Genomic DNA, 22,709 nt, shown 5'->3' on the forward strand with positions numbered 1-22,709 from the left:
CAAAATAATAAATGTCAAAGTCTTTCTCTTTTTCTTTTCTTTTCTTTTCTTTTTTTTTTCTTCTCTTTTCTTTCTCTCTCTCTCTCTCTCTTTTTTTTTTTTTTTTTTTCCCATCTGGATTATGAATATTTCAGATTCTGACTTGCACTTCTCCTCCACATCAATAGGAGCTGGAAAGTCTTGTAATTATAATTTATTTAGATGAAAGCTGGGGTCCATGAATTGATGTGAAGCCAGGCATTGGAGCTTGGAGGAAAATGGCAAATACCAAAAGATGGGTGCTAAAACTGTAACAGCAGAAGGCGTGGTAAGGTTTTTATGTACTTTTCCATCTCTTATTCTTCCCGTATAGCCACCACAGTGCAGTCCTGTGCCTCCAAACAGGAGCCTCCTCCCTGTCTCTGAACCCATATGACAGGGCAGGCGGTGTCCAGGAGACACGGGAGGGAGGAAGGAGAAGGGGAAGGCTGGGGAAGGCATTCACACCTCGTATCATTGCTGCACGTGGGGCTCGTTCAGCAGCATTTCTGAGCTCCTGCCTCAGCCCTTGCACAGTGTGTCACCGCTCGCCTTCGGTGCTGCCGCTGCCCCCTGCACTCAGCATCGCCCCTGGCAGTGCCCTGCTGCTGGAGCCGAGCCCGTGAGAAGCACAGGAGGTCAAAAAGTGCAGAAGAACAATGAGCGGTGCTGGTGCTCGGCTGCCGGAGCATCTTCGGGTCCTGAATGAGGTGGTGGGAAGCTGGGACAGGCAGCGTCCCCGTGGTGTCTGTAGGGAAGGCTGCCTGCCCCCTCACGCCTTGTATTAAAAGTGAGCAAAGAGAAGGGAGAGGAGGGTGTCCTCTGAGAAATGGGGTCACAGCTCCAGGTTGTGACCGAGAGGGAGGAGTGTTTTAGAAGTGCCTGAGGCCACTTGTAGGCAGCTAGTGAAGGCGTGCGATAAAGCTGCCCTTTCATCTCTGCCCCCATCGCACCGGGGAAGGCAAACGCCTTGCTCTCAGTGAGGCCGGTTTGATCTCGGTGGCTCGCAGGCCACAGGTCTCGGAGGTGGTGGGAGTTAGAAGCTGTTGTGGCAAAAAGCTGCCGGGCAGAACTGCCCAGGACCATGCCCTGCTCCTTTCATCCCAGGAAGGAAGCGTGAGACAAGCTTGGGTCCAGCACAGACGAAGGCTTCGCGGTGTGGGCTCCCGCAGGTAACGTGTCAGCGTCAAGGTTTTAGCCCTGAAACGGTTTTAACTTGCCTGTGGTGTCAGCTCTCCTGCTCCAGCTCTGAGCTCCCACGACTGTTGTTGGCAAGCGGTCTTAGAAAAGTGGAGGTGAGAGATTTTAGCAGGGAGCTCAGGATTGCTCAAAACCAGTGACTCAGCTCCTCCAGAGCTTCTTTCCCTCCCTCTCCTCCCTTCAAAAGAGGGGTTTATTCATCTGGTTTCTCATTTCCAAACACGTAACGTGGGCTGGGGTCAGAGTCTCAGGTTTCCTACAACACTAAGAAATAAAGCTTTTATTCCTTAAATTAAACCTGCTTCCCCTTCATCTCACTTGGCTCCAGGAACAAGATTTCAAGGCACTCAAAGCCACGGCAACAACAGCAGCACTGCCACCACTGCCACCAGATGTGCCCAGACAGAAGAACATTGGGAGAGCTGGCAGTAAGGCCACTTTTGGAGACCAGCCAAGGTATGCTGTGGTCGGGCAGGGAGTGAGAGGCAATTTTACGTATCTCCATCTAATCTAATCCTAGACGCAGACACAGAACAGTTCCAGGCCTCCCAGTCATTACAGGCTCGTCTGCTGCCCAGAGCTGCCTTTTGCACAAGTCTCGCTTTTCCCCAATTGCAGAGTCTAGAAGAAAGAGGAACCTAAGAACCCTTATTGGATCTTGATGCTAAACCACAAATTCTTTCTGAACTGAGACTTAGTGTCTCATTTGCCCCAAGAACTGGGCCGCTGGGTTTGCAGATGCCACCGAGACACTGTCTGAGATCTCCTCTAGCTTCTGGGCTGTTGGTGTGTCCCAAACTTGGAGCGAACGCGGCACCATTGGTAGCTCAAACCTCCTGACTTGAGGCAGGGAGGCAGCGTTATGGATGAGTAAGTATTTCACCTAGAGCTGAGTCACCATTATTTTTAAGCTCTGTGAACACACTCTCGAACTTGTACTTAAGTATTGTTATCTGATAGACGGATCTGAACATGTTGCTCTCCTTAGGGCAACCTTTCTCTTTGCTGCTTCTCAGGCCCTTTATTCTCACTCCTCGCTAACCCTTTCTCCAAGGGGCAGGCACGGTGTTTGTTTCCTCCAGCTCGGGGCTTCTGCCACTTCCCTGGGCACTGGAGGAAACCTGTTGCCTAAGGAAACCAGACAAGTGAGCTGGATGTCACAGGACAATGTTCCATTTCAATCGGTAATCTCAGCAACTTAAAACTTAATTTTAACTGGAGGAAAAAAAGGCGAGCATGACCTTTAAGCCAGCTAAGCCTGGACTTCACTTGTGGGAACCTTCATCACCGAGTGTCACTGGGGCTCCATGCAGACCCATGAAAATTGCTGCATAGAGCCTGGGTCTAAATTACACCCTGGCAATTGAAAGCTGTCTTCTGTTTTTGCTCCTAATGAGCAAGAATTTCCCCTGCCAGCTCGGGATGCCTTCTCTGATCTGTTAGCCTGGCTCCTTTAATTTTCCTTGCGCTGCAACAATTTACCATGGCCCCAAGTCTCCTGTGCACAGCAGGCATTTCCCTCGTGCAGACAGAGGAGAGCTCAGCTCCTGCCTAGCTGGTGAAGGCTCCGTAACCCAAAATTGGGTTGTCTCGTAGCTGTTTTGGTGGAGCCCGGTAATTTGTCTGAGCTGGAAAATCCCCAAACTGCAATCACTGCCTGGGACGCTTGAATGGAAAATGACAAAATCATAACGTGGCTCATCTCCCCGTGGTGAATTACTGTGTGTCTGCATACGGACCTATCTATAGGTCCGTGGGGCTGGGCCATCCAGCGTGACGTTAAGGGCACTCTGGGCCTTTGTTTTGGCTCTGGGGTGGGTTAAACACAGAGGAAGCACAGCACCCTTGACTATTCTAACAACAAAGGGTTGTTAAACCCGGGGGATCTTCTGATCCTCTGCAAACACCTCAGGCAAGAGGCTGGTGACCTCCTCCTTTCTCCCGTTTCATCAGGGACAGATGGATGCTCACACCTCCTGCCAGGAAGGGACGTGCCACCTGGGCCAGAGCGGGGCCTCACAGGGCCTGTAGATGTTGGCCAAATTCTGAGGGTGACTTCATGTGGGTGCTTCTCAGTTTTGGTGGAGCACGGGTGTATCTGGGGCACTCCCAAGCTTTAGGAACTGGCTTCGGAGCAAGAGGAGTCCAACAGGGGGCCCACAGCCCCTGGTGGGGCCTGGTTCCTACACAGACACGAGGCACGAGCAAGGAGGTGCCTGGAGCTACCCAGACCTGGAGTGAAAGCCTAAACACAGCAAGCTCATTAGTGCAGGGCTGCGAGAGGCACATGAGGTCACTTGGGGACCTTGCCTCAGTCCTCCACCCACCCGTGTCCTCAGGCCGGGGCGCGACGAGTAGCTCCGAGGAGCCGCCTGGTGCGCAGGGCCTTGCAGCCAGGCATGGAGGCCGCAGGGAGAGGCTCCCTGTGTGGCTGAGCGGCCTCTTTGCAGCAGGAGCAGAGTGAGGATCCTTGCCAAAGGGCAGCAGTTGAAGCCCAAGGTGCTGCTTGTGCCAAGACCCCCCCCTGCTTCCTGCTCCTGTCCCACGGGGCACTGCTGGCCATGGGGCAGTGACCACGGGTGGCAGGAGCCCGGCTCTGATTTAGGGTGATCGGGCGAAGGTCATGCAGGCAATACCACGTTTCTGCATCTCAGCATCCAAATAGAAGCAGGCTTCTGCAGCTTCTTTTTATTACCATCATAAAGTGAATATGGCAGCTTTCGGAGATGGGGTACGAGATAAGCCTGCAACAAAGCTGAGCATGCAGGTAATTTTCTTGTAATTGCTGTTGTAGGGCAGTAGAAATGAAAAACCATGTGTCTAAGGGTATACACGCCCTCATCCCCTGATTAGATGCATATAATGAGATGGAAAGCTAATCTATCATATTTAGAATCAGTCAATTAGAGGGTTAGGGCTACGGATGCATTTAGCTCCGGCATTAGGGAGATATTTAAACCACACGCTGCACTTAGTCATTACTATGCTAAGTGATAGTAGATGCGGGTCACCCTATATATGGGCCGTGGTAATCAGCTTGAAGTATTACTAATTAAGCCTTTTCACCTTTGGGCTCCCTTCCATGCCACCACGCGCAAAGTGGGCCATTAAGGTCACGGTGACATGCTCTTTAAAACCCAACACCCACTGTTTGTTTGGAGTCGAGAGTGCACCGAGCGTTTTCGCTTTCCAGTTCAGGCTCTGCTGTGTGGGGAGAGCCATAAACAAGAATTTTTTTGTCAGGTACCTTGGCCTGCCCCATGCAAACATGAGGTGGCAGCTGCCTGCTGGGCACTGCCAGCCCCTCGCTTGCTGCCCCTTGCCCACCTGCCATTCGTTGTAGCCCAGGACCATCAGATGAAGAAACCAGGTCAAACCAAGGCTGGCTCTGGCGTCTCCCACCTGGCCACCTCTGCTCCCATTTTTTGGAGGACCCGATCACCTGGTGGAGGTCAATGAAAGCTGCAAGTGCTTTAGGTACTCTGGAAAGCGGCTTATGCGATTAGGTGGCAGGTCAAAAATAGAGAAGACTGCGAAGGAAGTCCTAAAAACTGTGGGTGTGATACGGTGATGCTTGGCGGTAGCTTTACCTCCCTCAGCTGCCCCCAGCAGGACACAGCTGGGCACCCCGAGAGCCCTACCTGCCTCTGGTACCAGCCCCTTCTTCTACAGGTTTGATGGACTCCCTCTTGCCAGAAGCCCTTTGTGATGTTATTTTTGTACGAACGGGGCCTGCATCTGTTTTTAAGACTCCCCCCTGCTCTGCTGGTGGCAGATCCACAGACTGCCCCCTGCATGCAGCCTGGAAGCCTCTGGAAAATGGAGCTTGTCACAGCGTGACCACGCAGAGGAGGTGGAAAACCAAGCGCTCTGCAGCCCAAGGGGAGCTTCTCTGGGCAGTTTCTCTCTCACAGTGGTAATGAGAAATTCCCAGCAGCGTCCAGGCCCTGCTTTGCTGAGAAACAACAACCCTGACCTTAAAATTTCACCTCCCCATCCCTTCATCAGATGCTAATTGCTCCACTTCAGCCCTAATTTTGGGTCTGCAAGGGAGGGTTGCTGGGCAAAATTGTGTAGCCTGTAATGGGTAAATCTGAATGTGTGCCCATAACAACAATTTCAGGCACCTAAAAACCTTGCCCCTCTGGGAGGAGTCTTCGCAAGCAGGTAGGAGCTTGCACGGAGGTCTCCGAGGAGGGTGCAGCGTTTGTCTGCCTGCTCACCAGGTCTTGGCTTTGGCACAGCCCAGAAATGACCCCAAGCCCCGGGCATTTTGCAGGGCACGGGGGAAGCATTTCCCCGTCTCCTCTCATCGGGGTGGGGCCAGTTGGCAAAATCCCCCCCGGCTTGGAGGTGCTGGAGCCCTGCCCCAGGGGTGATGCAACGTGCCGTGGCTCTTGCATGGCCGGGGCAGGAGAGTGGCCACGGTGCCCTCAGTCTTGGGGTGGCACAGGGCAAGGGAGGAGCAGCTGGAGGGCTGCCGGGGATGTTGGCTTTCTTGGCAACCCCCTAATGTCTCTCTGCCTGTTCTTCTGTGGGGAAGAGGATGGAGGGTGGGACATTCAGGGATTCGTGAACATCCAAGACTCAATGCCACGCTGCCAACAGAGCACGAAATTGCGATGCTGGGTTGGTTGAGCTGCAAGCACCCATGGCAAAAAGCCCATGAGGAACGTTTTATGTTTTCCCCGCGTGCTGACCAGTGCGTTGGTGGCCACACGGAGCCACACTGCTCCTGGGGGCTGCTCCTGGCCAGGCTGCTTCCACCAAGAGCTGCCAAAATGGGGACCCCTCAGGTCACATCCTCGGGTTGTCCGTACTTGCTAGTCACAGAGGGACTTCCCACCTCCCGCTGATCTGTTTGCAGGTTGTGCTCTGCTGCATCTGGGCTCTCGCAGGCCGGTCAGTGACTGGACAGGTCTTTGCAAAGCCACGTCAGGCCACGCCAGCCCGCGGACGTGCCGCGCTGTGCGCGGGCTCCTCGGTGTCTCACCCTTCCGCGTTGTTAGGGCTCTGATCCTCTGGTGTTACTTCAGCTCCCCGGCTGGGAGGAGCAGCGTTGCGCCAAGGAGAAAGTTTAAGCTTGAGCTGTGAAAAGGCGATTTTATCGCTGTTTGTGCCGTGTTTTGTTTTGTTTTGTTTTGTTTTTGGGGGTGTTGTTGTTCATCTCCCAGCTGTGCGTGCTCCTCCTGTGCTCTGTCAGTGCTGGAAGCCGACGTACACAAGCGCGTCTTTGTCGGTCTCGTAGGGCCGAGCAGGCCCGTGCTGCTTGAGCAGATTGCTGCCATGGTTTTGAAATCCCAGCCCTGCATCGCTCAGCACCACAACAGGGCCGGAGCTGCTCACTTTTCCTCACAAAACGATGGACAACGGGGTCCCCACCACTGTGGCTGCCCTTGGTGCTGGCAGGCGGGCCCTCTCCTCTCCCATCGCAGGGAGCTTCGAGCACCCTCCTGCACCTCCACACGGCTGCAGTGCGGAGCCCCAGCTGGCCCAGCACCGCTGCTTTTGTGGTTATTTTGGCTGTTTTGACCTCTGATGGTTTCCTGTGGCCACCAGAAGTGTCCCACCAGCTGGGGAGCAGAGGGGAGGAAAGAGCCCTCAGGTTGTGTTTTGGGGAGGTGCTGGATTGTTGTGTTTTTGGGAGTTTTTTTTGTGTATGCGTTTTTGTTTTTTTTTTTTTTTTGGTTATTTCCTCCTGTTTGCTTTCAGCCACAGCATCTCTTGGTCTCACTTCAGACACCTGGACGCTTGAGGGAGGGGGCTCAGCCCCACGCTTGCATTCCTGGAGGCAGCGCCGGAGCCTCAGCCCCGCGGTGACGCTGCCTGCCACCGCTGTTGTTTTACCGGGGCGCGTGGCAAACAAGGCACGCTGTTTGTCCTGGCCTCCTGCCCGGCACCACAGCCAGCCCCGCAGGATGGAGACCCATGCTCACAGCTCCGTTTTCAGTGAAAGGCAGCCCCCAAAGGCCGATTTTTGGGACCCCATGTGGCGGGTGAGCAGGTGCTGGGGCTCCTGCGCAGCGTCAGCCAGCAAGTCAGGCGTTGCAAGAAGCACACGAAGAAGCACACTGCTCTCCATCCTCCGTCAGCTGCTGCCGCATGACTCAATATTTGCTCTGGTTATGGCTCTCGTCTTATCAGAGCTTCCTACCCCTTCACCCCTCCGTTTCCCCCCTTCCCGACAGCCGTGGCTCATTTCTCCCTGCCTCACGGCGCCGGGCAATGAGCACCCAACGCCGCCGATCCCTGAGGAGTGCCCGTCCCGCCGGGGTGGCCAAGCCTATCCCAGCACCCTGGGCAAATCCATCCAAATAAAACCAAGGGAAAGGATAAAAGAGCCCTGAGGCCTCAGCCCGCTGCACCCACAGGGCCAGATCCCACTCCTTTGGGACGGGAACGGGGTGTTAAGGGCTGGGGGGAGGTGCTGGGGTGCCTGAGGAGCTGCTCGGCCTCCTTGTACCCATCAGAGCTGTGGGGTGGCCCTCGTGTGCCCGTGGCTTCCAGCAGCAGCTTGGGGCAGCCAGCACTGAGCCAGGGACGTTTCCCAGGCCCTGACGTCTCAGGGCTTTTTTGGCTTTCTGCCCTTGGTTTCATTTGTGGGTTGGTTTTGGTTTTTCTCCCCCCCTCAGAAGTCAGGTGCCCGTGTGTCACGCTGGCTTCCACCGGGACGAAGCCGGCTCCTGAAACTGCTGCCCCAGCTTCCCATCCGCCTTCCCCTCTCCCGGAGCTGGAGAGCGGTCGAGACAGGCCTTCATCCAGGCATGTTCCCCGTGTGCGTCTGCCTGCTGGATGTGTTGATTCCCCATTAATCTCAAGCTCGCTTTGATCAGCAATGTAATAACTCGCTGGCATGAGTTCCCGTACAAATTTTGCTTTTGTGCAGAGGAGCTCCTTGGCTTGAGCTTCTCCCTTCCTGACAGAAACGAGTTCTATCTGACAGACTCACCTTGCTGCTTTGCGCACAGAGCAGTAATTCACCCTTCAAGCGGCGGCAGAACAACTTCTCATCCCCACAGCATCGGAAAAACAGCCAGGGGGCAACGCGGGGTGCGAGCCGTGGGGCTGTTATCTGCTCTGCGCCGGCTGGCTGGGCTCTCCCGCTGTATTTTAGGACACATGAACCAGCAGGGAAACGCTTCTCTTCATGTGAGGAAACTCCAGTGATCGCAGGAACAGCTTTGTCCCAAAAAAATCTACCAGTCTGCTGGCTGGTAGACCCCATGGGAATGGTTGCAGCCAAGCAAACGCCCCTCAGGCCCAGGCAGCTGTGGGGCCATGCAAGGCTCAGACATTTCCCTGCGCAGGGCTCCTAAAAACACGTCCTGCAGGCCTGACTCCTGTCCAGCCCGGCCTCCAAAGCCGTCCAAGCTGAGCCAGAAGCTTCCAAACAAAATTCCATCAAAACTTCCCAAATTTCTCTGGTCTGTGTTTTGCGCGGGACTCTGATGGGAAAATATTGATTCTGGGCTTTAGAGCGGCTGCTTCGTGCATTGGATGAATTTAATAGCACCGAAGTTTGGCCTGAGCTCTCCTGGTCTGGTTCCATTTTTATCTTTTTAATGCAGCCCTAAAAGCCCCGTAGGTATTGACATTAGGAAGAGCCAAATTCAACAATGATGCAGCAGAACTCCTCGACTCAGCCACTGCTGGCCAGCTCGGCCGCGGGCAGCTCAGAGCAGCATTTCTTTTTCCTTTCTAACTTCCAGATCACATTCAGAACAGAATGTTTGCAAAGGCCCTTTCTGGAGAATTTCGAGCGCTTCTGCAGAAAAATGAGAGAATGTAGTCTGAGCTGCTTCCTGGTTGACAAAGTTAAAAACAAACAAGCAAACAAAGAAACCAGGAGTGTGTGGCATGGGCAGCGCTGAGATCTGACCCCAGCATTTCCCTCCTGACTGCTGGAGCTGCTCTGCCCCAGGGCCCTGAGCCAGGTGATGCCATGGCTGGGGTGGTGTGGGTGGAGGTGAGAGGAGAGGACACGTGGCCAGGACACTGCTCAGTAACGCAGCAATGAGACCTCAGATTGAAGAAACAAGTAACCACCCAGGGGCTAAATCCATTGTGAGCTGGGCTGTGTTTTTCCCCTGCAGGATTTTTAGGGGGCTGCAGCTCCTGCTCCAGCCAAATAGTGAATTGGGGTGGCCCAGGGAACTGCCACACGCCTTGCATCCCTGACAGCACCCTTCAGCTGCTTTAATCACACCACCTACCATTCCCAGCAAGGTGCCACGCTGAGCCGTGCTAAAGGGAGCATCAGAGATAACTGGGAAGTGTTTTGGCATCTCTGAATCAAAACCTTTCCAGGACCTGTCCTGCTTGGACCCAGCTTAAAGCAAACGTGTTGGTTGCTCCTTTCCCTGCACAGGGATTTATCCTCCCAGGGGCTACCCGAAATACCCTAAAGTGATGAGAGGGGGGAAAAAATATTTTAATTGTAGAACTTGCTTGAGACTGAGGGGGAAATTACACTCCAAGGAGAGGCAAAAAAAAGGAACCTCATCTCAGCATCTGTGCTGTTTGCACCCTTTCTGGGTGCCCTCGATGGGCGTCTTCCCCACAGCATCTGGTGAAAGAAAGTCTAAAGTCTGGGCTTGGTTTGGCCCGGCGGTTTATTTTTAGCTGGGATGGCTTGTGACAGCAGAACGGCGTTGCAACACTGCAGCTCTTGTTTGTGGCTCCCTTGTACTTTGCTCCTGGATTAAGCTAAGGCTCCTGACAGGGTCTCCTTGTGCTGCAAGTGCCACGGATGTCGCAAGAGACATCCTGCGGGCTCCCTGCGGGGCAGCATCGCCCGGCGAGGAAAGGCCTGCAGGGGCAGGAGGGGGGCACTCAGCCAGCAGAGCAGAGCCAAAGACCAAAGTAATGGGGCCAGGGGGGTGGGTGAGCCCCAGTGACAGCCGAACCCTAAACCTACAGCTCACGGCTGTCACCGACCCTCCCTGCACAGAGCAGGCTTCACGGTCCAGCTTCTTACCTGGTGTAAGAGATGACAAAGGAGTAGGGACTGGGCCTCCTTGCTCATCCTTTACGTGCATGTGCTCGGTTCCCATGTAAATCCCATCCCTTCTGCCCAGGGTTGTGCGAGAGGAGCGAGACCCCCTGAGCCCGGAGCTGCACGGCCTGCCCTGAGCCCCACCTCCTGTGCCCCTCTCCTAAAGCGCCGCAGGATGCCGGCAGCTTTCTGCTCGCTTCGTGATTTCGTGGCAGTTGCCTGACACATTGATACGAGAACTAATTAATTTTGGCTACAGGGCAGGCAGCAGCTTCGGCAGCCTCAGAGCGAGCGAGGTCGGGATTTCAACACGAGCCCATTTAGAGAACTCACCAGGGCTCAAGCAGAGCGGCCTCCCCGCTAGGATTTGAGTTTGGATCGCTGCTTCCTTGCCGTGTTTGCAAGTCCTGTCCTGTTGGCGAGGCCAACGTGAAGCCAAATCCCGAAGACGTCGGCGGATGACTCTGTTAGACGCACGGGGAGGCCGTCAGAGCCACGGCACCATTGGCTCACAGGCGTGCAGTCACTGCAAAACAATTATTGACTTAAGAAAATTCCTTTGCTGCTGTCCCAGCTTTCATTTGATGATGTTAAAAGGTCAGAGGGAAAATTAGAGCTCTTTTTGCCCTAATCCCTTTAAGTGCTAAATTCATGGAAAGCAATTGAACCAACAATTTAGATTAAGGCAATAGCTTCAGATGATGGAGAAACTCTGATCCTCAAAGGATGCCTGAATGAGACGCGGCTTTTCAGAAGGAGATTGAAATTGCCCGTGGCCTCCTGTTACAAAGATCCTCCCCTTCGGCCTGGGACATGAATAATGCGAGAGCCCCACGCTCACCATGCTCAGCTCCGCAACGTGCCCTTAGCTCACAGCGAGCGGCTCCGAGAGGCAACAATAAATAGAGGGGAAGAGAAAGGTCTGTGTCATGGCTCCAAATTAATCTGTTTCCCAAACAAATCATTACTGCTGCTAGCAGACTGCATTTATCACATCAGTGCTAACAGTCCCTGGTAGGGCTCAAACACCCTTTGGGTTTTTTCTCCCTGTCTAGCCCTTTTCCAAACTTCCTCTGGATCCCCAAGGCTAGAAAAGGAGCCCAGTGAGCACACAGCATGGCCAGCCTGGTAGTTTTACTGTCGTCTTTCCCCTGTGAGACAGCCCTTTGAGATCTCAGGCATGACCATTACCTGTGCCGGTGAAGGAGAAAAGCCCTCTTATTTTAAGCAGCAGCGTGCTGAATCCCCACGTGCCACCCTCACACGGCACTTCCAGCTCGGTCCTGCGCCCCCACGTTTCGACTTTCATTTTGTTTCAAGTTTTAGATTTTTCCGAGGAAATTTCTCGTCCTGAGAACTGTTCTCAGAAACATATTTTCCATGACCGGCTCCTTCAGAAATGTTATTGCTGGCTTGGGATAATTCTTGTTTAAAATTGAACAAGATTGAATTTCTCTCGCTGGAAAATTCGGACAACAACACTTTTTTTTATTATCAAAACCCAAACAAGTAATAAATAATTTCCTAAGAACTTACACAACCTAGCATTGGAAGCCCTTCATGGGAAAACACTGCCTTCCACTGCCTGTGCGTGTTTCTAAGGAAAATAATGGTGAGGGGGGTGAAAGGAAAAGCACAGAGGATAATTACAAACCCTGCTTATCAACCTGCTCCTAACCGTTCTTTGGAGTGGTAGGGAAGTATGTAAAACGCCAAACCACTCTGTGTTTTATGCTGCTTTGAAGTGTGGCCTCCAAAGAAATTTTCACTCGCAGTGCTTCAGCATTTCCCTAACGGGGGAACTGTCTTTGAAGGGCAGCCACCGCTGTGCTCTCCAGAAAGGAGCCCGGGACAGACGGCCTGGCTGGAGACGGAGCTGCTGTGCCCCTACCCCACAGAAGGGCCAGCCAAAGCAGGGAAATGTCAAGGTCTTGCTGAGAAAATCCCACCTTGGTCCTTCTCCTGCACCACGCAACCTCTGGAGACGCACAGAGCAGCATCTTCAAAGCACAAACACATTTTTGGTGTGCAGAGAGGGGGCTGGGGTCCCCGAGGACATTCAGAGGTGCCCCTTCAGGGGTGCCATAGGGTGTGCTCCCCACCCCAGCCTTTCACAGTGCCCCTTTTCCCTGGGCTGCAGCGGATGGCCCCGCACAAACCTAGAGAGGAGCTGGGTGTCGGCGCTCGGGACGCAGGTGTTGGCAAGTGCGGGCGGGCTGCTAAAAATATCCCGCCTGCTTTATTCTTGTTTCAAAGGCCATTAAGTGTTTCTATTCGTCTTTTTCATCTTCGGCGTGGAGAACTGCCGAGTACTCCCACTCAGCCCTTACAATCCCCCGGCTCTCAGGTTCTTCCAAACGGGAGGACCTGGGCACGGATCTGTGCACCCAAACGCTCGGCGCCGTGCCGTGCCAATACCCTGGGCAAGGAGCTTGAATTTCGGCTGGTTTCAGCCCCTCTTACACCACCATCCTTCTGCTGAGTGCAGGCTGTGGGCTGGCTGCTCAGAGCACAACCAAATCCAAACACTTCACCTGAGCATGATCCACAAGAGGAGATTTTCATGCAGAATATTTGGGCCTGCTTCCTATATAGCATCGGGAGTGCTGCGAGGAGGGAGCTGCTCGCCTGCTTGGGGCACAACCAAACCTAAACCAGGCAAGCTCAAGGCCCAGCAAAAGAGCAGGGCTCGGCCTCCTCCCCAGCTCTCCCAGCAGACAAAATCCCGGTGCTTTCCCCCGTCCTGCCCAGCTGACACATGCTGCCGCTGCCCTTCCGTGTGCGCACGCCGCGATTCCCAGCAGCGCCGCCGTTTCAGTCAGCCTAATGTGTTTGCTTAGGCACCGACATTAGTGTCAGGAGCACTTAATGCAAAGGAAACTTCCCAGGAGAGCACCGCTCGCTGCCAGAGCAATCAGTCTTGTGCGCGGAGTGTATAAACCGTGCGGCGTCCACTGCAGCGGGCTGGGTGATGAATTGGCCACCACCAATTCCTCAGCCAGAGGCCCGCTTCCAGCCAGGCCATCTGCAAAGAGTCTGCTCTGTCCCGTGTCGGATGCCCACGCTGGCATCGGATGGTGTTGAATCTGGAAGCACAGCTTTAAAACAGACTCACCTGAGCAGGTTTTTTGGGGGAGGATTTAACGTCAGCCTTCCCGTGTGACCTGAGCTCTGAGAGCAACTGCACGCCTCTGTCTGTGCAGTCAGGGCTCTTCTGAGGCAAATGAGCAGGGACCTGGCTGGCTCCCTGCTTGAGAAGTCCTCCTTGCTCTGTGATTTGTTTGCTGCTTTGATTTTTTTTTTCAAGTTTCTTTGTCTTTGATGTCAAGGAAACAGTTAGGAGGAATTTGAGCTTAGTTGTGGAGGTGCAGAGGTAATTGGAGATTACGTTCGTATCTGCTGCCTGAGTTTTAAGGGCAATTCTTGGAGCAGTTCTTGCTCTCTAATCTCTTCTTCCAGAGCCACTGTAATCGCAGCTACATCAAAAATGCACCTCCTGCCTGCTGTGTTATACCTACACAAGGTGCACAGGGGGTCTGGCAATGCCAGGTCCCTTGGGTCCAAGGGCAGAGCCCGCCAGCCATGCCGTGCCACACACCCATCTACTGCAGCACGCAGCACCTTGCACACTGCCATCAGAGCGGTTGTGATTATTCTGGGGAACTGGGGGGTTGGATTTGCCTAGGGCTGGTGCCTGGGCCGAAGAGGCCATTAATTAGCCTGAACAATATTGAGTTTTGGCAGCTTTTAGGAACTGCAGATCCTCTTTAAACAGACAGATGTCTCCAAGTGGGTGAGTCTGAGCACAGGCAGCCTGTCCCATCCCATCCCATCCCATCCCATCCCATCCCATCCCATCCCATCCCATCCCATCCCATCCCAGGGATGCACATCCTGCTCCAGCCAGGATTTCACATCCCTGCTGTAGATCCTGAGTGCCGGGGCATGGGGTCCTGTAACCTCCATCCCTGTCCACATGGGCTAACATGGAGAGGATGCTCAGTCACTGCCTTTCTTTCCACTTATCTACCTGAGGAAAAGGAAAAATTACGAACACAACCATGAACAATAGCATGCAATGACCACATCGCAAATATTTAAACCCCAAACCCTCGAATTCTCCACCCCATGGAGAACATCTCCAAGCCCCCGCTCCCCTGGCTGGCTGGCGGTGCTGAAGCCGGTGTTTTCTGACTGCTGGAGAGCAGAATTGGAAATATTCACACAAAGGGACAGCACGGGCTCCTGCAGCTGCTTCTCTGGAGGCTTTGGCAGCTGAAACGCACAGCAAAGGGCACCCGTCAGTGGTCCTGCCACCCGGCAGCTCCCCGGACCCTTGGCATTTTGCAGCCCTCGGAAAAGGTTTCTTGCTTAGGGCTGTGTTCGTGTTTGATGTTTTTAAAACACTAAGCAGACACTGCGCTGCTAATCCTGCCAGACTTGCAATGAAGCAGATATGTAATCCTTCACGGGGATTAAATTTAATAGCAATAAAGTACATTTAAGAATTACACTGTCAAATGCCTGCCTAGGCAGAGGAAAATATTCTGAATTTGAGCTTCTCGAGAAATCTATTTCCAGTTGTTATTGCCTTTGAAAGCCTCTGCTGTGTGTGGGGGAGTAAGAGTGAGAAAAAACAGCAGCAGGCAGTGCCAGGTCACCGGATCTTGGACACTTGGTGGAGAAACGTTTGCCTGTGACTTACAGCAACATTCACAGGGGGGTACACAGTGCTGTTCAGCCACTGATGTGCACCTGACTGCAGGTGTAGGTGTGTCTTCAGGGGCACCCCGTGTATGGGGAAAAGCCTCGAGCTGTAGGAGACACGTTCATGCCAGCTGAAGGATTTGGGCTATGGGAGGTCTGCGAGGTCTGTTGGAGGGATGCGGGAGGTGCTGGGCAGGATCAGCGAGCTCCTGCCTTGCCCTGTTAATGAGCAACTGGTGGGGATTTGAGTAGGGGACGGGGGGAAGCATCCGCCAGGAGCTGGGCAGCAAGGAGACATCCCTGAGCCTCTGGCTTTGGATCCCCACCTGATTCAGGAAACGTGGCTTTGATTTGCTTGGGGTTTGGCCCAAGCTCTGGGGAAAGCAGCGAGGGTTCCCAGCTGAAGAGCAGGTTTCTTAGCTGAGCAAACAGCTGATCTAACAACTTAATTTAACAGTGGTTTCAGCAACTGATTGAAAGCTTTTACTCAGCCTCTGCCACGAGCCCGAAGCAGGTGAAAAACCCCCCTCTGCCCCTGCTCCCGAGGCTGTGGCCGGGAGCCCCGGAGCAGCGGGGGACGAGGTGGAGATGCTGCAGTGCTGGGTACCCCGAGGCATGGCTGGGGGTGGTTGGTGGTGCCCTGGAAAAGGCTTTTGTGAGACTTCAGGTCCAAAAATAAAGTGCAGCCCTGGCCCTGAGCTCTAGGGGCAGAACAAAACACACCGCGAGTGTCTCAGATGCTGAGTGACTTTCCTCCGAGCTGCAGCTCCCATCCTGCTCCCCCCAGCACAGGCGCCAGGAGCCAGGATCGGGGAGCGCTTTAGAGGTGAGCCCTGCAGAAATCCAGCTCCTGTCGCTTCCGATCAGGGCACCTGAGAGGAACAAACAAATCCTGCCCGTGACGACTGCCCCATCCCTCCTCCGCTTGCCCCCACCTCCAGCCAGCCGAAGGCACCGTTTGGCTGCGGTTTGCACAAAAACTTTTTCCACCTGACAAAAACGAACCGCGTGGTATCGGCCGGGCCCATCTAGCAGTCAGCACAGGAACTGCCCGAGACCACAGCCTAATTAAGGAGCCTTTAAATAGTTTCCGGCAGCGATATGATAAAGTGCTGACTCTCGGCAGGAGGAAAGCTGGGGAAAGGTGGTGGGGTGCCTCGCCACCCTCTCATTTCCTTCCTGGAAAGTCACCGAGATCCAAAGCCATGCTGGAAGACGTCCTTCCCTATCAGCAGCCCTGATCATCCGTCCCACGGGCTTCGGATGCTGCAGAGGGGAGCAGGGACAGTGATTCTGTCTGTGGCACATCCCCGTGGGGTTGAAGCCACCCCATCAAGCTCCTTTGCTGTAACGGGGATTGATCTCATCCATCCAGCCTCTCAGCAGCCTGTCCCAGGCTCTCAGGGTCCAGGCAAGGCACTGGGATGAGTTTCAGGCTGATCCTGATGAAAATAAGGCAGGAAAAGTCCCAGCCAACACAGCCCCTGTGGCTCTCAGCCTGGGGTGCCCCTGTATAAAAGGCTGAGCAGCAAAGCACCGCCGGTCGTGAGACTGGGTACGTAGCCCTTGCGAAGTGTCTGGTCTGTGCAGTGTGACACCAGGTGAAGCTCCGTTCCCTGGCAGATAAACAGCATTTGGATGGAGAGGTTGAGCTGGATCCCACCACAGCACAAGCAGCGCTGTGTCCCCTGCGCCTGCTCCTGCACCGAGTTAGAAACATGTGATAAAAGGCACATATTTTCGTAGCTGAGTCACCTCCCGCAAACACAGCGTCACATTTATGTTTGTCTAGAAACACCTTCCCTCACAGCAGCCAGCCTTGACCCTTTCAGACAGTAGAGCTATAAAAATACATATATATAATTTCAGTGGCTTTTCACGCTGTCTGAACAGCTGCCAGGAGCTGCCTAGGAGCTGCCTTCCTCTTGAGGCAAGGACACAAACGGGAACTCGAACCATGTTCTCCATTTCCTCTTGAAAGGTAGAGCTGACTCTTTAATAAATAAGAAATGGGCCAATCACGGGCTGTTCTGTGCCCCAAATCAGCAATGGTGTCGTTAGCCTGATGGAGGGGGGCTGAGGACCAGGATGGTCGGGTTCGTGTTAGACAGTGTGGGTGCTGGCTCCTGGTTTTGTTGTTGGGAGCAGGAGAAAGGAAAAATCTCATCCCAAGGCAGCCGCTCACCTTCACAGCACAGTGTTGGCCTCTTTTCCTACTGATCTTTTCCTACTGATTAAACTGTAGGGGAATAAATAAATAAATAAATAAAAATCTGCTTTGCCTGGGGCAACCTGGCTTCTGCTCAAGAGCTTCCTCATCAAAATGAAATATCGTTTGCTGTGAGACCGTTAGCAGGAGAAGGGATATCACTATAAAAGCAGCTAAAAGCCAAATGTAAAACCCAAATGGGGAGCGCTGATCTGCAGCGGTGTAGTTGTTTAGGGGGAAGCCTCTGCAAGAGGGGGCAAAACTTCTGATGAAGACCAAATTTCATCAGGGTTGCCTGTTTACTGGTTTTGTTCAGCTGGGCATGGGCATTTGTCTAAATGACGAGCTGTCTGGGGTGGTGTGGGGTTCTCAGGATCCCCAGCTCTTGCCCCGCAGTTGGACGTCGGTGTCCCCAAGCCCAAACGCCAGTGCTCTGGGACTCGGAGATTTGCATCTTGCTCTCTGGGGAATTTGTGTTCCCGGTGCAGTTGGTGGCATCTTGCTGGGAAACACAAGGCAGGAAATTGTGATGTGGCCCCTCAGCCATCCCCTTGCTGTCATCAGCAAGGTTTGATGCTGGAAAACGACGTGCTAGCAAAAGAAGCAAGCCGTGTAATCCCATCCAACAAACAGCAGGTTGTTTTAGTCCGTGGATGTAGCCACAAGAGGGAGATGTGATTGGATGCACCAAATCTAAGTCTTTGATATGCAGAAGTAGCGAGGAATTGCATATCAATACGGAGACCACCAGCAGTCCAGGCAGAAATGTCGCTGCGGGAGCATGCAGTTTCAGAGACACCCGAGTTGAATTTAGGAGGTAATTTTACAGTGGTAAAACTACTCATGATGTGATTGTTTCTTCCTGAAACATCCCTAGTCCTAATGACAAATAGTTTTGTTGAATAGCGTCTGAATTACATTAATAATTTGGAATGACAGACGGAAAAAGGTCAGCTTCCCCCAAACCCCAGCAAAACAGGGAGTGAAATTTTCAGTTCGAGTTGATTTTAAGCAAGTTTTTGACCAGTGAACCAAAAAATCAGCGGTTCAGACAGCGCAGCCTTAATTATCCCACCCCTAAGGGCAGACAGACGGAGCGATGCTGAAGCGTTTTGTGGTGCCTTACAGACAGGACAAACCTTCTGCAGCCTGGGCTGTACTTTTAAACAAAATGTACTTTCTGAAGGTGATCAATCTGTCCCGTTTCCCCTGTCTGAGAATCTCATCCAGTAAAAAAAAAAAAAAAATCTACTTTTTTCTCTTCTCCCTCCTTTTTCTTCCCCAGTCCCCCACAAGCCCAGGCTCTAAAATCAAGAGCTTTGCGGTGCTGGAGTTTTAGGCAGGATCTTGTCAGCACAGCCAGGGCTGTGGGTGCTCCCTTAAAGTCACGACCGCGCCCTTTAAATCCTCTGACCCAGGATAGCCATCATAAAAACGGGGAAAAACAGCATTTTTCTGCTCTTAGCACCGCTCCTGTTAGGTAACTGCTCCGACCACGTCTGGCTCAGCCAGCCCGCGAGTCCTTGGGGCTCTGAGACCTACTTACACACAAACAGACTGACATCCATCTGAAAGTCAGCTCGGGCGCAGACGAGCAATCCTTTTGCCTCGCAAAAATAGCAGATCTTTTTGCAGGGCACTGAACAACCATTTGGCACACCGCGTGCCAGGCTGGCGCTCAGATTAAGCTGCTTAGCTCGACTAACACAGTTGTGCAAGAGTAGAAAATACCCGGTCAAGTAAATTACATCATCCAGGGAAAAGCTAAGCTAAAGAAAGAGCACTTCATAAGCCTGAGCAAAATCGTGTTCAGCTAAACATTTACATGCATTTGTAGGCAGGAGCACAGGCTTGTGGGCTTTCTTTCCTTGTGGAAATAAATAAATAAATAAATAAATAAGGAGATCTGCTTTTTTTTTTTTTTTTTTTCTAATAGGAAAGCATCTGACTATATTAACCACTGGCCAGGATCCAGAATGCACTACAAACCCATTATATTTTTTCTCAGATCAGCAGAACCAGGCACGTAAAGCCCCCAACCCAGAAGAAAGCAGGTTGAGGTGCTGCACAGCACTGTGCACAAGAAATGGCAATTCCCTGGCTAAAATCGGGGCTGGCTTTGAAATTTTTATTCCTTCTGCCATCCACTTGGCTTTGTAACTTTTTCTGTTGCTTGATGTTTCATTAAAATCTGTTGTTGTCTCTGCAGTCTTAAATACATTATGAAAGGGAAAATTTGATGTTTGAAGCTCCCATTGGGTTGTTTTTTACTGTCCTGATCCGAAGTGTTTTTAGAGGAAGATCTGTTGTCAATAGTGAGGGCAGGAAGGGGCTGATGGAGCCTCTGGCTGCAAGTAAGCTCTCTGGCTAATTTTTTTAGGCTGGTCCCTTGAAAGGAGACCAGAGGATGCATTTAGGTCTAAGCAAAGTGAAAGATGGGATCAAACCAGGTTTTATCTTGTGATGAGACTTGAGCTGCTGCCATCCCCCCCAGCATGACCACAGGGTGCAACTGCAGCGTGGAGGCGAGCTGTTGCTTGCAGCATCACCGGGGTTTCTCAGGAGCCACTGCTCCACAACTGCCCAAAAAAGAGGAAAAACTGCACCCATGGATAAGTAGAACAGCAGCCTTGGTGGCTGCATCGTGCCTCTGTTTCAGTTTTACTTTGGAAAAAAGTGCTGCATCATACCACGAGCTCCGTTTCGGCTTTCTGAGGTTTTCTTGAAAGCTCTCCTCTAGCAAAGCTGCTCGATGTGGGCTGAGCCTTAGATTGCAGTTTGGCCCCGAATATGCGAGTGTGTCACATTGAACATTCCCACAGAACGGAATAAAAGTATATAATGTGGTTGGACTGAGGCCGTATTTAAACTTGGTGGCTTTTTTAGCCCTGGTTGAACTTTGGCTTGATAGAAAACCAGATTTGTGCTCAAAATATTATTTTTTTCTCCCTTTCCCCTAAGCTTGTCTGATCGAGCCCCCTTCAATTTCAAGGACACCTAAGAGATGTCATGCATATAGATCTTATTTTGGAATAACCTTTGCTTTTTACCTTTCCCTCCTGTCCCTTTTCATCATCTTTTTCCATCTAATTCCTTATGGCCTTGATTCACTTCAGTTTAAACTCACGTGTAATAAGAACAGCCACGTTAGTACCAAAAAAAAAAAAAAGATAAAATCTCTACAAGCATAATTGAGCCCTTCAGGATTTTATCTGCTTGCTCATGAGTGTTAACAGAAGGACCATTAAACTAATGTGAAAGTTAAAGCTGCATGTTGTATGTTATGTATTGGCTTCTATAGGGCACGCACGTGATCAGCTGGGAGCTGGGTGGACGATTCATCATTTTAAGACTTAATATTGCTGAAGGGTTGAACCGGGCAGCATTAATCAGGGCTCTCACTCTGGCTGCCTTTCCCTGGCCTGTTTTTTCTCCAGCCCTTCTGCAGCTCCTCCTTCCCCCTTATTCATCTGTTTGATCTCACAGACACTCTCAGACACCTACCTTCACACCAGAGCTGCAGATAATCACACCTATCCCCTGTGTAAATACAGCCATAGTCATGTCTTTGCAGGATGACGGACATAATATAATGTGCATCTTACTACGTGCATAATGCTTACTATGTTTGCAAGAACGAGGAAAGTCCTTAATAAGCATTATTATTATCACTGCTGCTCAGTGATGGTTCGTCACTGGCGTAAGCATTCCTACGTGTGGGTATATTAACTTCATAGTTCAACTCCTTACTCTATGTTGTCTATGCTGCAAATGAGCTGATAAATGATTGCAGCCTGTTCAGACTGTAATATGAATTGACAAAGAGAAAAAAAAAATGGTCAAACTCCATCTGTTCAGGTTACATAACTTGTGATCTCAAGCAATTTCGGAGGCAGGATTTGCTGCATAAATAGTACAATTTCCAGTAAGGAGATTAAGGCTTCTTTGCTAGGAAAAGAAGAAATTACCAGAAAAGCTGCCATTTCAATGAACAAAAATAAATCATGTTCCAAAATACACATGAAGGCAGATGTATGTCATCGGGTCCCTGTGCCCCCAGATGCTCCCTCCACACTTGTGACAGAGAGCAGTATTCTGCCACAAAATACCCTCCGTTCTTGAAACCTTTATGAAACTTTCCAGCTCCATTTTCTACTTATGTCAAGGCTTTTTAAAGTCAGTGCTGCTGTTAATATTTTATATTTTTCATGTTTTTTAATCCCGGTGCTTTTTTTTTTTTTTTTTTTAATATCTGGTGGCTTTCCGTGAGTTGCCGACGTCAGTAAATCCCTGTGCAGGAAAGCACAAGACACATCTCACGAGTGTGAGCAGAGCACGGGGCAGCCGGCAGCAGATCGGGCAGCATGGGATGAGGAGCAAAGCTTTCCCCCGCCGGGCTCTGTGAAACTCAGGGGTTTTGGGTCACCTCCAGCCAGCTCACCGCTTTCTCCAGCGTGACTCAGGAGCCAGCCCCCTGCTCGGGCTATTTCTGCAGACAGACGGGCGGGTGTTTCTGCAGGCTGTTACCACGCGTCACATCCTCCAGAGGGAAAAGATACCATTAAAAGGCCGCTTGCGGAGAGCATTTATTAAAGTAAACAGCTGAAAGTAGCGATGGCAGCGCCGCTCCAGAAGCAGCAGTGCTCAGAGAGTGGCACTGGCTGGCTGCCCCGGCACAAATCCTCTCTGTCCTAGGCAGGAGAAGCAGACAGGCCCCGACGGGGTGGCTGCACATCCCCAGCACCACCCAGCCCCTCTGTAGCCCATTCCCACCTCTCACTCATGCACTCTTGCCTGCGGCACCTCTCACACTTACCTGGCCCCAGGCACCCCTCCAGGTTGCGATGGGATTTGCTCCTCATCTTTTGTGTCCACAGGGATGTTTTGGTATGGGTCGTGCCACGGCTCCTCAGCAGATCCCTCCTTCTTCTCCCTTGTACCTCCTGGAAAGCTGAGCAAGTGTGGTGTGTGGTTACAGACAGCGTGGTGTTGGTAGCTCCCATTTTATTGCTCGTGCATTGCCATCCCTCTGCTGAAACCACTTCGCCCCTGAGTCATGTGTTTATTATCCCTGTGCTCTCCAGTCACCTCCATCCTTTTCCTCATCCCCTCTGCTGGTTGGGACCTTGGGGACCTCCCCAGGACAGCTCAGCATGATGCCCAGGGAATGCCCCATGCTTGCCTCGTCACTTTTCCAAGTGTGCAAACAAGCAAGGAGCCCAGACCCTCACTCTGCTCTCACTGAAGCCTTCCAAATAGCTCTTTATCTCCTTCTTTCATAAGAGGGGAAATGGTGTCAGCCATGCTGATATGCAGAAGAAATGATGCAGCAAAGGGGAAATGGCTTGTGTGGAAGCTCATGCACTCAGCAGCAACAGCCAAATACAAAATGTTTTGGGGAAATGTCCCATTTTTTGTACCGGGAGAGCTGATGTTTATGACCTGCTGGAGCAAAACGTCAGAGATCAGTCGTGAGAGCAGGGATTATTTGTGAAGGGAGGGATTACAAATTTAGCTCTATCTCACTGCCCATCCTCCCCTAGCCACACCTGTGCCCCCAGAGCACAGCAGATGATGGTT

General features: G+C 52.1%; 1 protein-coding gene and 1 long non-coding RNA gene across 4 annotated transcripts in view; one reads left to right on the forward strand and one right to left on the reverse strand.

Annotated features, from left to right (window-relative positions):
• Positions 1-259: 259 nt before the first annotated feature.
• The window catches only part of HIF1A (hypoxia inducible factor 1 subunit alpha), a 65,892-nt gene continuing 43,442 nt past the window's right edge, over positions 260-22,709 (forward strand). For 2 of the 3 annotated variants that reach the window (XR_011809425.1, XM_038179947.2), the window contains exons 1-2: positions 260-307; positions 1,547-1,674. Coding sequence is in view for 2 of the 3 variants with exons in the window: in XM_038179947.2 (XP_038035875.2) it covers positions 275-307; positions 1,547-1,674 (161 nt within the window). In the remaining variant the exon portion in view is untranslated. Of the gene's footprint in view, positions 308-1,546; positions 1,675-2,065; positions 2,089-22,709 lie in introns of those variants that run through there. The other variant, XM_038179948.2, reaches the window with a different exon arrangement.
• LOC101793435 (uncharacterized) lies at positions 10,473-22,555 on the reverse strand. Its single transcript, XR_001195556.5, has 3 exons — positions 21,946-22,555; positions 13,329-21,669; positions 10,473-10,739 (listed from the first exon to the last, which is right to left on the reverse strand). It is a non-coding gene; the product is annotated as an uncharacterized lncRNA (long non-coding RNA).

The sequence above is a fragment of the Anas platyrhynchos genome, chromosome 5 (genome assembly GCF_047663525.1).
Source record: "Anas platyrhynchos isolate ZD024472 breed Pekin duck chromosome 5, IASCAAS_PekinDuck_T2T, whole genome shotgun sequence".
NCBI lineage: Eukaryota > Metazoa > Chordata > Aves > Anseriformes > Anatidae > Anas > Anas platyrhynchos.